Source organism: Giraffa tippelskirchi, chromosome X, assembly GCF_054371585.1.
Source record: "Giraffa tippelskirchi isolate mGirTip1 chromosome X, T2T-mGirTip1v1.2.pri, whole genome shotgun sequence".
Taxonomy (NCBI): Eukaryota; Metazoa; Chordata; class Mammalia; order Artiodactyla; family Giraffidae; genus Giraffa; species Giraffa tippelskirchi.
In genome coordinates, this window is record NC_137289.1 from 23,488,315 (window position 1) to 23,505,015 (window position 16,701).

Below are 16,701 nucleotides of genomic sequence, written 5' to 3' on the forward strand. Positions count from 1 at the left end.
AAATCCCCAGCCTCGGGCCAGGGGTGAAACAGGGTTCTAGGGCTGGTTCTGCGGGGACGATGGTGGTGAGGGAAAAGGAGTGGCAGGGACCCCCCGCTTGGACAACCCCTCATAAGGTATGGCAGAGAGGACACACTATTTCCATGTCCCCCCTGCTGATGATACAGAGGGGAGCTAAGCTGCATACTCAGTCCTGTTTGCTTGGCTTTAACCCTATATAAAGTCACCCTGAAAGCAGACAGCCTTCAAAGACAGCCACCAGAGAAGTGAGGAGCCACTGGCCCAGAGACTCTCGAGGTGGCCACAGCAACAGCTATCCTGGCTACTCCAGCCATACCTACACCTGAGCCGGCCGCCAAGGCTCTGGGAAAATGTCCTGTGGCCACGTTTCAAGCCTTCTGAGGAGAGGAGTGTGTAAAGCCAAGTAAATGTTAAACTGCTCCATTGACAGAAGAATGTGGGACAGGGGAAGGGGTGCAGGGGAAGAGCCGGGTCAACCGAGCAAGATTAGGAGGGTGCAGGTGGCGGGGAGAAGAGAACAAGAGTCAAAGCAGGCTTCAATCAGGACTGAAAATCGATCCCACCATTTCTTCCCAACAGAGATGACCCTAGGCTGTTGTGCTCAAGGCTTTGTTGAACTTAAACCAGAGCCAGTCATAACCTTTCAGGGCTGTCTGCCTAATTATTAAGGGCTAGCACCAGTGTCAAACCAGACCTTTTTCCATTCCTGTTGGGCCTTAACTACATGGCACATATCTTGCTCCTTGGATCTCAGCTCCTGCAGACTTTCCCTGCCTCAAATCCCATCACACCCCAAGACTGCCTTTATTCTAGCCAAAGTCCCCCACAAACACACAGTGTGACAAACACCAGCCCTCACCTGAAACTCCTACTCACCCCTCAAGCCCTGGCTCAAATGTCACTGCCTCTGGGAAGCCTTCCCTTCTTCCCCCAGGAAGTTTTTGATTCTTGCCTCTAGACTCCCACAGGACCTGTACATGCCACTTGACAGCACTTACCACCAATGTCCCATGACAAATGGTTTGCTCTGACTGAGTTTAACAAATGTTTGGTGAATGAAGTCATGAATGGGTACAAGAAAGGAAGCAAGCAAGCAAACAGAGGGATTTAGGTGGAGGCTGGTCTAGAGTCAGTCACCTAAGGCCAGCAGAAAGCCCCGGTCCCCTGTTTCTACAGTCCCCAACTATATCTGATGGAGCTGGGTGGGCTTCTCAAACCTAACTTTCAGAATTAACCCCCAGATGCAGCTTTACACTCCAAATAGCTAAATTCTACAGGTGGTAAAGGGCTGATGAGGAAGATGGTTTTAAATAAGGTGAGATCACCTTTTGGAAATTAGCTGTAGCATGGCCTAGGCTGGAGCAGGAAGGTAACAATAATGGGTAGACAAGGTCAAAAGTGACAACACTTAAAAGATCATCTTAATCACATGGCATATTTGGTAATCTAACATCCCAAGAAAGGTCTGTAAGAAGTGAAAATCAAGTTTGGTTCCAATTCATGGTCCTTTTTCAGTGGGGATTTAGAATGGACAGTAAACCCAAGTAACTTGTCCATTGATTTTTTTGAAGGCTCTAGTCCAGATCTCTACATCAAAGTCTCATCTGCTTATAACTAGTTGCCAACAAATACTCACACAAATCAATACCACCACTCTGCCTTCCCCACATCATCTCTTAGTTATTATCTAAGGACACACCTCACATGCAAAGGAAAATATCTTTCTTGCACAGATCCTAGAAGAATTTCGTCTTATTTTCCTTGAACTTGACTTGTATATTCTAAAATTAAATTCCTTTTAAGTCCATCTCTAACTCATTCCTCTGTGTAGAGAGCATTAAACCATCAAACACTAATGGCTTCAAAAAAAATAAAAAGATCTATTCTCCTAACCTGAACCTCAGACAAGTACACACTTCTCCAGTTAAGAGCAGAAGAAGGAAGATAGCCATCCCTTTTCCTTTCAAAATTATCCACACCCCCTCCATGCACACACACCCATGCACACACCTCCAAGATTTCCCCAAGGAAATGCCAGATCTTGAATCCAATGAGAAGTCATATTGTTCTGTGTTCTAGGTGATTGATTTGACATATTTGGATTACAACAGTCAATATATTGAAACCAGCTAGCATGGGGGAGCCATACCTTCTCTAAAAATGGGAGAGGCATTGCAACCAACACGCACAGCTCTTTGGCCAAGAGTTAGGAAAAGTCAAATGTGGAATCTGAAGGCAATTTTGAGTGCTCTTCATATGGGGTATGATCAGAAATGGCACAGCTTCGTCAACCCAGTATTTTGGTAAACAGAAAATTGAAAATGCACACAGATCCAGCAGGCATCACCAACTTTCAGTTTCCTATGAAAACTATGTTAAGCAGTCTGATCGTCCTTGGATACTTCATAAGTATCTCACTGCAAATCATCACTAGCCTCGTGAGGCCAGAAAGTGCTGATTGCCAGAATACCTACTAACCATTCCCAGTATAAAACTGAATGATAAAACCGCCTTTCTTCCAGGCTTAGATTAAGGATCGAAAATATCTTACAAGTATCCTTGAGCACAGAATATGAACGCAGCAAATAAAAACTGCAATTGCCTGAGCATCCCTTTATTCCACAATCTGACAGTTCTTAATGAGTAGACAAATACTAGTTGGCAAAAGGTCATCTGTTGGCCTCCTCACTTTCATCTGAACAGGGACGGCATGGCAGAGCAGGCCACTCTCACCGCCCCAGCCCCAGCCCACCTCAGGAAAATCAGAAACAACCAACAGTCTCCTTCCCAGGGTTCCTCCTCTGGCCCTCTCACAGCTACCCTGCTGGGGAGCAGGGACAGTTCACCGGAAGCCGGCCACAGCCACCTTCCCAGCCTCCTCACCTCTCCTCGTTGATGCCACACATGCGAATCCGGTCAGAACTGGTCCAGTTGTGCACGCCGCTGTAGAGCGGTGCTGTAGAGATCATGACAGCCACTCACCACCAGCTAGGACCTGCTGTGGCCACTCCCCCTGGGGAAAAAGAACTCCCAAAAATCAAAACTTGTAACACAGACAGGTGCTTTAACCACCTTTTACGCGGAAACACTGAAACAAATAAAGGTAATTAGAGTGCCAAAACATTAAAGCCATCTCTCTCACAAGCCTGACTGCTGTGGAAAATTAAGGTCCAAATGGGGACGAGGGAGCACCAGCTTTCCAGGAATCCATAGGTTTCAGGATGGAGATGAGGATGCTGTTAATCACCTAGAGTGATTTTTAAATTATCTGAAAGGCAGATATGCATGAGTGTTCAAGGAAATTCAATCTATTTCAGACAAGTGAGATGACAGTATATTTTTCTACACACATTTAGCCTAACCAACTACAATTAGAGGGTCATTCCCATATATGAATAGTGCATTGAAAGACTACTGGGGAATCTTTTTCTCGTCAACTCTCTAATCCACGAGTACTGAAGTATTTGAGTGACATTGCCAATTTAAGCTCTCCAGAGGAAGCACATGCTTGCTTTATAAGCCCTTCAAAACTATTCTAATTTCAAGTTAGGAGTCATATAGATATAATGCATATACCTAAGCTGGTTTAAAGCGCCCTTCAAATCAGATAACATACTCCTTGTGCTCTGACCACAAACAAGCAGACAGAAAACAATGCTCCATTAAGAATTGCACATGTCTGTCCTTGTCTCTCCTATCAGTCTGTCATCCCTATGACCTACCACCCCCTTCACCAGCCAGTGTTGGGCTCTCACTACTGACGACCAGTGCAAAGCCAATTCACCTTCCAGAGAAATCGAGGCATCAAGAGAAAGATGTTTATCCAATGAGCTTGTCTTGAGACCCTCAAATTTGAGTTAACTTATTAGCTAAACCCCTTATTCATCAAAGCTCAACTGAACAAAACCCTGTGGTGATCAGAATTTTATGCTGTTTTCCACTGTGCAAAGAAGGAAATCATAGTAAAATACAGCTACCTCGGCGATTTGTTTCATTTATCCTTTATATGGGCTTCCCTAGTGGCTCAAATGGTAAAGAACCTGCCTGCAATGCAGGAGATCCAGGTTTGAACCCTGGGTTGGGAAGATCGTCTGGAGAAAGGAATGGCTACCCACTCCAGTATTCTTGCCTGGAGAATTCCATGGACAGAGGAGCCTGGTGGGCTACAGTCCATGGGATCGCAGAGTCAGACATGACTGAGCAACTAATATAGAAATAACACATCCTTTATACAACTTTTGGGGATTGTCCATATTCAACACAATACCACTTATTTATTCAAAAAATATTTTTCAAGTACCTACTATGTGCTGCCACTGTCCAAGGTACCAAGGATTCAGCAATTATCAAAAAAGACAAGAAATCCTCGTGTTCATGGAGTTTATATTCTAGTGGGATAAGATAGCCAATAAACATGTTAAATGACTATGTTACAGGATGTTAGAAGGTGATGTAACACAGGCTAAGAGGCAAGGCAATAGTGGGGGGCAGGGAGCAGAATGGGCTACAATTTATAAGTGGGTGATCAGAGTAGGCCTTGCTGAGGAGACATTTAAACATCCTGAAGGAAGCAAAGACGCGAGCCATGTGAACATCTGGGGAAGTGCATTCCACAGAGGGAACCACCTTGCACAGGTCCTTAAGGCAGGAGGTGCCTGCTAAGATCAGAAAAGAGCCCGGAGGCTGCAGGGCTGACGCAGAGGGAGCAGACAAGGGAGACAGTCAGTGAGAGGAAAGCAGGGCCGCATCTTCTCCTTGGACTTTCCCCTCCTCCTGTCCCTGTCGCATAGGATAGCATAGGACACTGCTGCTTCACCCCTTCCTTTATACTTGCCCCTCACCTGGCTTTACAGACCCTGCGCCTGTGGGCTTCTCTCCTGCCACCCCAGAAACCTGGCCCTCATCTTGCTAAGTCTCTCCTCACCTCTGCCATCTTCTCCCACCCCTTCCTCTTTCCTCCCACTCTCTTCCTATCCACCTCCTCTCTCTCCCTTGCCCCTCCTCTCTCAAGCCCACTCTCCCATTTCTCTCTATTCCTCCTCATCATTCCCCTCCCCCCATTATTCTCCCGGCTGTCTCTCTCTCCTCCCCACCCCCCAGGGCCCCCTCTCCTTCAGTGTTCTCCCCTTCCCCCACATCTCCTGCCCCAGTCCTTTCCCTCCTTTATCTCACCTTCCTTATTTCCCCTTTCTCCTCAGATGCCACTCTCTCCTGCCTCTCCTCCTCCTCCCCTTTCTCCCCCGCCATTGCCTCTCCTGCCTCTCCTCCCCTCTACTCTTAGTCCTCCAGCCTCAGCCATCAGTCTCCCTCTCTGTCCTCCTGTCTTCCCTGTCTCTCCAGCTCAAGTCTGGCTCTCACTGGCTCTCCCCAAACCCCCTTGCCCTGCCTCCGTGTGTGTGCATGTGTGTGTGCATGTGTGTGTGTGCGCGCACGCGCGCGTGTGTGTGTGCGCACGCGCGTGTGTGTATGTGTGCGCACGCGTGCGCACCCCACCCCTCCTTCTCTCTTCACTCAAGACCTCCCAGTTTCCACTCACCCCTTGGGCACTGATGACTCCCAAATCTGTATCTCTAGCCCTGACCTTTCTCCTTAGACCCAGACCAGAATTTCTAGCTGCCAGCCACTTGCTGTTAATGAGATGTCCACCAAGCCCCTCAAACTCAATGTGTCTCAAACCGAACTCATTATCTGTTACCAAGAACCTGCTCCCCACCCCTCATGCCCAGCATGTTTCCTATCTTAGTTAAGAGCACCACTATCCCCCAGCCTGGAAATTTCAGTGTTCACCTCCTCTCCCACACTACCCACATCCAATCAGGAGTCAAGCCTTAATAATGCTGTCTCTGTCCTCTCCTTCTAGCCCTCTCGCCCCTGCTCCTGATGTGGTCCCTCATCATCCCTCACCCAGAATATTACAATAGCCTCTTAACTGGTCCCTCTGCCTCCAACCTCTTGATTCTACAATCAATTCATCTTCTAAAGCACCAGTTCGATCACATCGCCCCCTCTGTCTGCCAGAGCTTTCAACAGCTTTCCTCTGTCTTCAGAATCAACCCCACATTTCTTAGCACAGCCTTCAGGGCCTTCCATGACCTGGCCTTTAGCCTCCTGTCTGGCCACATCCTGTGCCCTCACCACTCGATTCCTGACCCTTCCCTGAACAGACCATCCAGTTCCAGACTGGTTCCTCACCCTGAAATGGCCTCTCCTGTGTCCCCTCTTCCTCTCTGTCCCCCGTCAAAGCCTAGCTTGAATGTCACCATGTCATCTCCCCAGCCCCCGTCCTTGGTCAGTTAACTCCTCCCTGTCTGGTCCTCCCTAAACATTTCATTCCCATACCTACCACAGCACAGATTCTTAGTCCCTCTGATGTGTGATTAATTGGGTATATGGCACGGGTGTCTCTCCCCCACCCACAGACAATCAGCTACTTAAGGTAAGAAATACCTTCTTTTCTGTCTCTGGTTCTTCTGCAATGTCTTATACATAGTAAGTACTTAGTAAATTCGTATTATGTGGAAGTGAATCTTGGGTGAGAATTGAGGTGGTGACCCTGAGAAATTATAAAAGGCAAAAGAAACCCCCCAAAAAAGTACTCACCATGCTTACTATTTTTTAGAAACTGTACTTTAATAAAAAAGCTCTGCCTTATCCACAGCACACCCTTCAAAGCTTCCTGATTCTAGCCCGGTTCATTGTCTCTGAGCTCTTTTTCACCTCTCAGTAAATTGCAGGTAACTGATGGATATGCAAACTCTGTCTTGTCCCATGCAGTTTGGATTGACTTCCCTCCCCACTGTGGAAAAACCAGTTTTGCCTCCATTTGCAATTCAATTCCTTTACTCCACATAAATTTGTGCTTTTGGGACTTTTTCTTTGAACCGACTATAAACATCTGTCTGGTTCCCTTGTTGATTAATGAGTAAAATAAAATCTTTAACACGTGTTCATTCTTAAATCTGTAAGAGACTCATGATTTTACCTTTCCGTGAAAATTATCTTTAACATTTCTAAAACAGTTACATAAATTCACACATAAATTTAGAGAGATTTCAGCAAGGGGTAAGACACCTCAGTTCACTAGGATCCCACTCCCTAAACATCCTGTTTAATCAAGTTTTGGCTGTTTCTTAGAGTATCTTGGAATATCCTACTTTAAGGAATAACAGCTCAGTCTGTTGGCTGATCATCTTTTTTCATCTTTTCTCTCTGTGAGGCATTAGAAGACTCAGGCAATGGAATGGGATATTCTTGTCATAGGAAAAAATTTTAACATGAATTTTAACGCACGTTTTAGTGGCTACCTGAATTTTGTAGGCAGTGGATATGTCAGTCACCATGGCTTTTTCACCCTTAGGTTAATTTTTCTTCTGTTTAGAGGGGATTAGTAGTTTGTAGGACCTGGGACAGAAATCAGAGGAGAGAATCCTAGCATTTGGATGTAGGATAATGTATATAATATCATTACCTAGATAAGGGAGTTATTAGATGGTCCCAAGTCCCCAAATAACTACAAGAAAACCAAGTAAAAACCAAAATAATTAGCATAAAATATATATTTTATGACTACCTAGAGGGCAAACCTGATCCTAGAGACCGCTACTTGCACGAATCCTGAAGATAGAGCATCAGCTTAAATCTCGGCCTCCCACTCCTCTATTATGATTTTGTCAGAGCAGCGCCCCTTCCTGTGTGCCCCTTCCTGTGTGAAGACCTGTGCTGTTAATTAATAGTAGCCTTTGCAGGGGTAGGGAGGGGAGGGGAAGGGTGGAAAGCGCAGTCAAGAGAGCATCAAGCTAAATGGTCTACACAAGAACGCAAGAGAGTAAGCAAAGGTAACTTCTAAAGAGGTACCGATGGCATCAATGCCCACACACGACAGGAGGAGTCAAGATGGATCACGCACACCAACATTTTTCAAGTCAGAATCACCAAGGCGCTGGTTCAAAATACAGATTCATAGGTCCCAGCCCTGGAGATTCTGATCCAGGAGGCCGAGGGTTCTGTTCTAAGTCCAATCAAGCTAATAACCACTCAATGGTACACAACTTCTCAGGAGAGGTGAGCACAAAGGGAAAATCTTACAGACATGTCACCCCTGGCAGGCTCCACTGGTGTACACACTTGGGGCCCAGCTTGCTTTCACTCATGGTGCCTGCATTCATGTGTGGTGTACAATTCTCCATCAGTCTCTCACTCCCTCTCTGATGGCAACCATCACATCAAAGGTGAAAGGCGAAGTTCCTGAAAGGAACTTGGAAGAAACCTGGTAATCTCAAGTGACCCAGGAAGCACAGGCACAAGGATACGAAATACCTCAAAGGATTTTCCCAGATGTCACAACCATGTAATTGTTAAGAAATGAACAGCTGCAGGGCCACAGAATCAAATGCAGCAGGACCACGGCAAGCAGTCCCCACTTTGTGGGGGGGGGGGACTCAAAAGGCACACCCAACTTGTGGTGAGAACAAAGAAGAACACATGCTCCACCAACCTGAAGTGCTAAGCGGTGCTGAAAAAATAAAGAAAAATGTCTAGATTTAGCAGGCATACGTACACATAAGTAGAAGGACTGACCAAGATCCGAGGGACTGAATCCAACAAGCGGGCAGCAGAAAGCAGGTAGCCAGTCATGATCACCACACTATGAAACAGGGGAAATCAAAGAGAAAATGGATAATGGGAGAGCAATGACCTTAACATGGTGAGAATAGCAGCTAAGCTGAGGGCAAGCAGGGAGTAGAAGAAAAACCGTAATGAAGTAGAACGCTTTCCCCAAAAAAACCCAAAAGGAAGAAAGAAAAACAAAACCCTCGAAGACAATTGTAGGTATAAATGGCCTAAAAGAGAAGCCCATAGCAAATAACAACCAAAAAGGAAAAAAATGAAATAGGGGAACCTGAAATATTTCACCATCATGGGCCAAACTGAAACACTGTGGGGAAGCACTGAAGAGAGACATTTTAGAAAAGTTTAGAGAGAATATCTTCTCAAAAGGGGAAGAACATCAAATTGTAGCCCAAGTTAGGGCTGGGGGAGTTGGTAATAGGGGAGAGTCAGCACTAAAATCTCAAAGATCCTACAGATTGGGTAGACTTTTTTGGTTCAGTTTTGAAAGGAAGATACCAAAACAAGGAGATTTCACAACTACAAGCAAAAGCATGGTCACCCTGCATAGGAGGAAGAGGAGGACATGACAGGAGGTAACAGAGCATCTATCTGACATTTTTTAAAATGAAAGTAGACATTGTTAAAAACTTTTCGTTTCTACCCTTGAAAATGACCAGACAGGGTGTTTGTGAGTCTAGTGGACAAGTTCCCCAGAATCATGTAGCTCCTTCTGTGGTCAAAGACCCCTTACATGAAGAACAACTGCTGCTGGCAAAGCATGTGACACAACCAGGGCCCTTACACATAGCAGGAAACCTGCCCACTTACTCCTGCTTGGACTCTACCATCAAGACAGTAAATTAGAAACTCAAGATTAAGAAGGCCTCAGTTAAACTAAATCTAGTAGTGCTCCCCCAGGACTCTTTTGGTTCACACTGCCTTGTGACCTGGAAGCAATTACAACCTTAAAAAAAAAATGAAAGAGCCGGAAAATATTCATCTTGAAGCCTGGGCCTGAATCTGTCCTCAAGAGGATAGGCGTGGCCAGCAGACAGTTAAAGAAGGAGGGTTGGGTCAGTGATGACTAATAAGTAAAGAAAATCAACTTTGGGACCTACTGCTCCAATAGAAATTCAGAACTCTGGGGAAAGCTCCCGAAAGACAGAGAGAGAGGTATTTGCCTTCTGATTTCACAGAAGCAAAGGCAAGGCCACCCCACTCTCTACTTTGGGAGAAGTGACATCTAAGATACGCCCCCCTGCACAAGGAAACCCAAGAGCTCACTGGCATTGAGATCCCAGGGAACATGAAAAGGCCATGACTTCCACCCAGTCACCAGAGTGCCTTTACAGAGATGCCAAAATGTCTCAAAATCATTGCTTTCAATAGGAAAGTTTACACATACCAAACAATGATAACTTCACCTGGCTTTAGATATGGAACCCCTACCATGGGTCTTACCCTCCTTGGCCCTCTGCCTTCTTTCATGTGTAGGACTAACATTCCTATTTCCCCCACTTAATATGTGAAACCTCACCCCCAATGAGGAGGTTCTTCCAACTTACATTCTTCTAATTTAATGATTCTCCATATAAGGATATTCTAATATTCTCCTCCAGCTTTTCCCTCGAAATCTATATCCCCTCATCTTTCCCTACCATTAACCAAAGACCACTCCTTGAAACTCAAGAGTCCCCTAAACATGCCCCAATCACTTTGCTTCCCTTCATGCAAAACAGGTTCCTCTACCACCATATACCACTACACACAAACATACACACAGATGAAATCAACTGAAAATAATCTGCTGGGCAATTGGAATGAGAAAGGGGTCCTTTGCCCTGTTCATCCCCATCTTGTATTCTCGCATTTCCTAGTTACCCTGGGTTTTTTTTTTTTCTATCCAAAAAGTTCCACCAGTTCTACTCCAAGGCATCAGTCCTATAAGGGACATGGCATCCTGTTCTCAGATACATTCATTCCTGTGTTTACCGAGAAAGCTAAGGCGTTGCCTGCAGACAGCTCTAGCAGAAACACCTTCACAGACTCCTTAGGTACCTCTATGTTTGAAAACCTCACCTTATAAACATTTATGAGACTTGGATACAAAGGAATGTTAACTATCTGTTAAACGCATAAGAGCTTACTCATTCAAATGAATGTCATTACTTCCAAAGTAGTCACCTTGGGAGGCTAGACATTCATCTCAACGGAGTGACCAGGGCTTGAGGTCTCAATCTTGATCTCCTCCAACATCCCGACATCCGCGGCTGGTTGAATCCAGGGATGCAAAACTCGTGTGACTGTGGAAATTTCTTTCTACTCTGCCATTTTGCATTAGCGACTTGAGAATTGCAGGATCTGATATCCATTTTGACATCCGAGGATGTTCCTGGAACCACTCACCTGCAGATACCAAGGGACGACTATACGCTACTACCCGAAGCCTCAACTGTGGGGGAACAATCTCAGAGAGCATTTTCAGCCCCTACTTTTCAACCACCTGAGACATCTTACTATGGCCCAGTTACTATGTCATCTGCAAAAGTTGAGAATAACACAAAAGCACTTGAACGGACCAAAGGTAATCAATTCCAGCAGTGAAGTAGGCAAAAGTAAAAGGTTTTAATTGCTCACATACATTTTCATACCACCAGATCATTTTAGTTTTTCCACCCACTGCCAAGATACTTTTTTCCTATTATTCAAGTAGTACTCACTTTTATTTCCTACTGTAAGGACATTATTTTACTCCATTTAAAGAAAATTCCTCATCTCATCATAGCTTTAAACTGGACCTAGGCTCTAGGAACAAGATTTTGTGCAACTTCTAGATGTCACAGATATCAAAAAAACCTAAATATCAGGAAATTAATCAGTCCTTTTCCAAATGCAAAACCACCTTAAAATGTCACCCTAAGTAACTAGGGTCATCCTTTGAGCACCTCTCATTTCTACTAGATCAAAAAAAAAAAAAAAAAGAGCTGGCTTTCCTCAATTTGGTCTTCAGCAGGGCCATGTGAATATTGCAGGTGTTTTTCACACTCCAAAGTTGAATCAATGTAACCTGAGACTTCAATCCCTTTTGTGATGCTTTTGGGTCCTCCCTGCAATAAACTGTGACAGTGTCTCTCAGGTTCTTCATTTCAGTATAAAGCATTCAAGATATGGAATTTTTCACTTAAAGAGGATTCCTCCTCACCAAGCTTTGGCCTTTCTTTAAAAAAAAAAAAGTCTCCTGGACCTCTTACACAAATATTTGGAAAGGCCACGTCAGCCTATTTTTTTCCCTATTCTCTCACCCCAGACTAGGGCTTAACTCATTTTATAGATATTACTCATCCAAAGGTATACACATACATACACACATTTAGCTCACAGAATTTCAAATTCTCAATATTGGCTCAATCTGCTCTTCATCTATAGAGTTTTCAAGGCTAGGAAGATTTTCTACCTCTTTTAATAGCTCCTCCCAATATTGCCTAGCACGATACAAGACATGCAATATCCACTTGATAATTAAATACTTGCTAAACTATGGGTAAAATGGAAATCCCCACTACCCACTACCCCATACAGAAACCAAGAACAACCCCATGTAAAAAGCATTGGGCCTATGAATTCCTTTTACTTCCTGTGCTTGTCTCATAAACTTTTTCTTCTTTCTTCTCCTTACTTCCATGATAAAGAAATCACAGAAATAAAATAAAATTGGACTGGAGCAAAATAATAAAGTCAACTTCCAATTATCTGAGGGTGGCTTAGCCACAGCTAATTTTTAAACCCAGCCGACTTATGGACTGCCTTCTGCTACTTATACTACATGTGTGCTCAGGGAACAACTCATTTTAATATTTGCCTAAGCAGAATATAAATAGGAAGGTAAATCTGCTGGGGAGGGGGACAGGCAGAGAATAATAATGCATTTCCAAAGTCAAACAGAAATCATTAATTTGTTCACTGATCTACTGTTTTAAATTGGCCTGATATCACACTCTCCCTATATTGGCATAGTTGATTGTTGGCATCAAAGTCCACTCTGGCTGCAGAGAGGGACTATATTTTACAGCCCATCATTTTCCCTGCCCAAAACTTTGGTTTTGGGATACCTGAGCTATTTGAGGGGAGAAGGCAATGGCACCCCACTCCAGTACTCTTGCCTGGAAAATCCCATGGACGGAGGAGCCTGGTAGGCTACAGTCCATGGGGTCGCTAAGAGTCGGACGACTGAGCGACTTCACTTTCACTTTTCCCTTTCATGCACTGGAGAAGGAAACGGCAACCCACTCCAGTATTCTTGCCTGGAGAATCCCAGGGATGGCAGAGCCTGGTGGGCTGCTGTCTATGGGGTCGCACAGAGTCGGACACGACTGAAGCGACTTAGCAGCAGCAGCAGAGCTATTTGAGACGCTAATCTCTCCCATTCAATCACTGATGAACATCCTTGTCATAGAGCCATCCCAGACCTGGGCTCTATCTATCAGCTCTTGTAGAAATTCCAGATGTCAGAGACAGCTGGAAAGCCCAACGAGTCATAATTAAACACAGCAGCCCTTTTCAGAAAGCAATGGATTTTTAAAATGTCACCCTGGTAAACTACGGTTGGGTCATTTTTAAACCATGGCCCAAAATGTGCCCTGAAGTTTCGACTGGATGTACACCCTTCAGTTCCTGCCCTGAAACACTGAGCCATGTTACAGCACAGCTGTTAAAGAAGCTGCCACTTTCACCTCAAAGGTGGATGCAACAATGCAGTAATGAGCCAAGCTATTTCTTCCTACCACATCGTAAATGCTAAATATGTATTAATACAACAGGAATATGGAGAAAGAGCACAGAGCATCAAGATATAAGAGGAACACTCAGGAACTATTGACAGTTTTCTTTCTGCCACCACATTTACAATAGCATAATAAAAAAGATAATGTCATAGGACACAACTGGATAAGAAAAACTAGTTATACTATAATATGAGATTATACTACTAGATTATACTATAATACTAGAAGCCATTTATTGGGCACTTGCTATGGACCAGGCGCTAAAGATACATCATCTTGTGTAATCCTCACAGCCTTGTGAGACTGGGATCATCATCTCCATTTTATAGATGAGAAAACCGAGGCTCAAGAAAGTTTCACACAACTAGGAAAGAGAAGAATGAGGACTCTAATGTAAGGCTGTATGTCTCCAAAGGCCTCCAGGTAATTCTGATGAAGGCTAACGTCTGAGAACCACCAGACCACACTAACTTGTGTGTCATACCACCAAGTCCTGCTGAGTAAAGCTTCATCATGGTAAGATACCTAATCACCTCTCAGGTCAGGTATAGGATGCGTCCACTCACGCTGGGTTCAGGGTCGCATGTAGAGTACTTCTCTAGAGAACTTGGAAAAATGAAAACCTGCTTGTTCTCCTTGTCTCTGGACACCAGCATTATAACAAAACTTAACTGTACCCTTAAATGGCACTAACACTAAGATTTCTAGGCATACCTTAGCAATGAGGTAACCAAATTTTGTTTCTTAGCAGACAGTCAAAGAAGCCTGAAACACAAAGCTTTGCCTGACCCTCAGTACTCTCGATTCTTCATGGATACTTAGTCTAAGGTCTTCTTAAAATCCAAATGAAGATGTATCCTTCGATGCATACTCTCGAATAAGCTGAAAATTACCCTATTTTACAAAGAATAAATCATCTCTCTTCAAATTCATCACAATTCATTGACCAGGGAGACTATGACCTTGACACGCAGTCTGCAACCACTTTTTAAACGATAATCCACTTTTTAACGTTTTATGGGGAAAGGGTGGCTTCTGCTTTAAAAAAGAAAAGGGGGGGGGACCAGAACAGCATATTTGAATTATGGGGATAGAAACAAAGTTAAATTTTACTCTTGACCAGAATTCAACTTCAGTTCACCAAAGAAAGTTTTCATCATAAAAGAGTGCTTTTAAGTTATGAACAGTAGGAAAGCATATGATTTAGAAAGAGAACAGGTTCTACGTTATTTTAAGGATGACCATTCAAAAACTGGCGTTAATAAAGCCTAGTTTGTATGTGAGATTACATAAAATACTGTATAGCATCCTACTGGATGAAAGGTAGATTACTTCTTATTACCTCCCTCCCTCTTTGGCCAGTCAGACGCTAAACCTTCTGGCAAGCAGAGACTCACATCCAACTGGAATGTCAGCATTAAGAAATTTCCTCTCTGGGACTTCCCTGGTAGTCCAGTGGCTAAGACTCTGCCCTCCCAATGCAGGGGGCCCAGGTTCAATGCCTGGTCAGATAACTAGATGCTGCAACTAAGAGTTCATATTCTGCAACTAAATATCCCGCATGCCACAGCTAAAACCTCAGCTAAAATCTGGCACAGCCAAATAAACAAATAAATAAACAAATACTTTAAAAGAAATTTCCTTTCCTTTTGAAAACTCAAAGGTGTAGGGTCTTCCTTCCCCCCTTATGTAGTCATCAGTGGCTTCTCCCCTTCCCTGTCTATTGACCCCCAACAATTTCCACTTTCCTCAGCAGTCTTTCCATTCCACTCTAGTGTTCACTTTCCCACCAAACTCAACCATGAACTTCTCCTCTCTCAATTCTGGAATGCTGGTTGATGCTGGAAAACAGCTCTCTACCGTCTGAGTCCATTCTAGCCCATCTCAAACTTAGCTCAGCTTAGAAGCAATGAACCATTCCAGCTGTCCAACCCCAGATTAACGCCTCTTCTCCTTGCTCCCACCTCGCCCTCCCATTCTGGCCCAAGGCTCTCAGGCCACTGTTCTTTATCCTGTTTCATTCTGGAATTTCCATCATTCACCTCCCTGTATCTAGGATTCCGCCCACTTGCAGACTGGAAAAACTGGTGTATTCCCTCTTTCTCCTTCTTTCAAGGCCATTCTACTTACAATGGTGAATTCCTACCCCCATTCTGTATACTTACCTTAGTTGAGACTTTGTAATTAATGCTCAGACTTGTAAGCCCTGGATCCCAGCTAACCTCTCCTTCCTGGGCCCTCCTAGGGCAGAAGCGATCAAATCAAGCTTTTCTGTTCCTCACATCAGCTCCAGATGACATCTGAATAAACACCTTCCTCCTCTGGCTCATTATCCCACCCTCTTTCTCTATTCTGCATTTTTCAGTCTGTATAGTATCTCTAAACTTCCTATTTCCTTATGTGTAAATACATTTATGTTTCTTCCCATATATCAGTTTTTCTCCCTAGCCCTGCTTTTACCCAAGATCATCCTTCTCTCATGGGTCGCAAAGAGTCGGACATGACTTAGCAACTGAACAACAACAATATCCTTCTCTCTTGCCCAAATCTTACTTACTCTAGCATGAAAGTTAAGAGTCTTAAAGGGTCTTCAAACTTTACTTTGGAAACATTATCCTGGAGATTTTAAGGTTCCACTTTTTCCTAGTTGGCCCTAAAATGGGACCAGTGATAACCACCTTTCTTCCCTCTTCACTGCCTATCCAATCCACTTCTGACTTCTCTTTTTGCCTTCCTTCTTTCTAATATTCAAATCCTTTTCTCCTATAATTCTGTTCCTCTAAAAGAATACGTTCTCTAAAACCCATAATCCAGACTCATCATGTTGAGAACCTTCCCCCAACCCCCATGTAGTGAACTATAGCACAAATAAGGCAAAGATATGTCTGGAGGAACCCGTTTTGCTTCCCAAGAAAGTTTACACCCCTGAGAAAGAAAGGGATCCTCCTTCCCTCCCTATCCTCTCCTGGTAATTCAAAACAGTCAGATTTCCAAGTGCCCTTGGTACAGCCACCATTTCGTGTGGAACTGCCTTCCACCCTGCCCAATCCAGACTCCAACTGCGGGACTTGACAGGGACTCAGCTTTCCTCTGCCCTAGCCCAACAATCTGCCATCTCCTCCTTGTGACCTAAAGAACCAGCCCTCCTTAACCCAGACATCAGAGTCCACCCCACTTCCTCCATCAGCGACTTCTCAGGGCCAGAACATAAAAGAAACCTACCTACCTTTGCTACAAACCTAGCGATGGGGTCAGCCCTCTTATTAATAACGCCAGTTCAAGTAAGGCT

At 44.2% G+C, this 16,701-nt stretch overlaps 1 protein-coding gene across 3 annotated transcripts in view; it reads right to left on the minus strand.

Annotated features, from left to right (window-relative positions):
• Positions 1 to 16,701, minus strand: part of BCORL1 (BCL6 corepressor like 1) — a 59,598-nt gene that overhangs the window by 37,236 nt on the left and 5,661 nt on the right. For all 3 annotated transcript variants that reach the window (XM_081566619.1, XM_081566620.1, XM_081566621.1), the window contains one exon: positions 2,905 to 3,034. In XM_081566619.1, coding sequence (XP_081422745.1) covers positions 2,905 to 2,990 — 86 coding nt within the window. In that variant the 5' untranslated portion in view covers positions 2,991 to 3,034. The remainder of the gene's footprint in view (positions 1 to 2,904; positions 3,035 to 16,701) is intronic.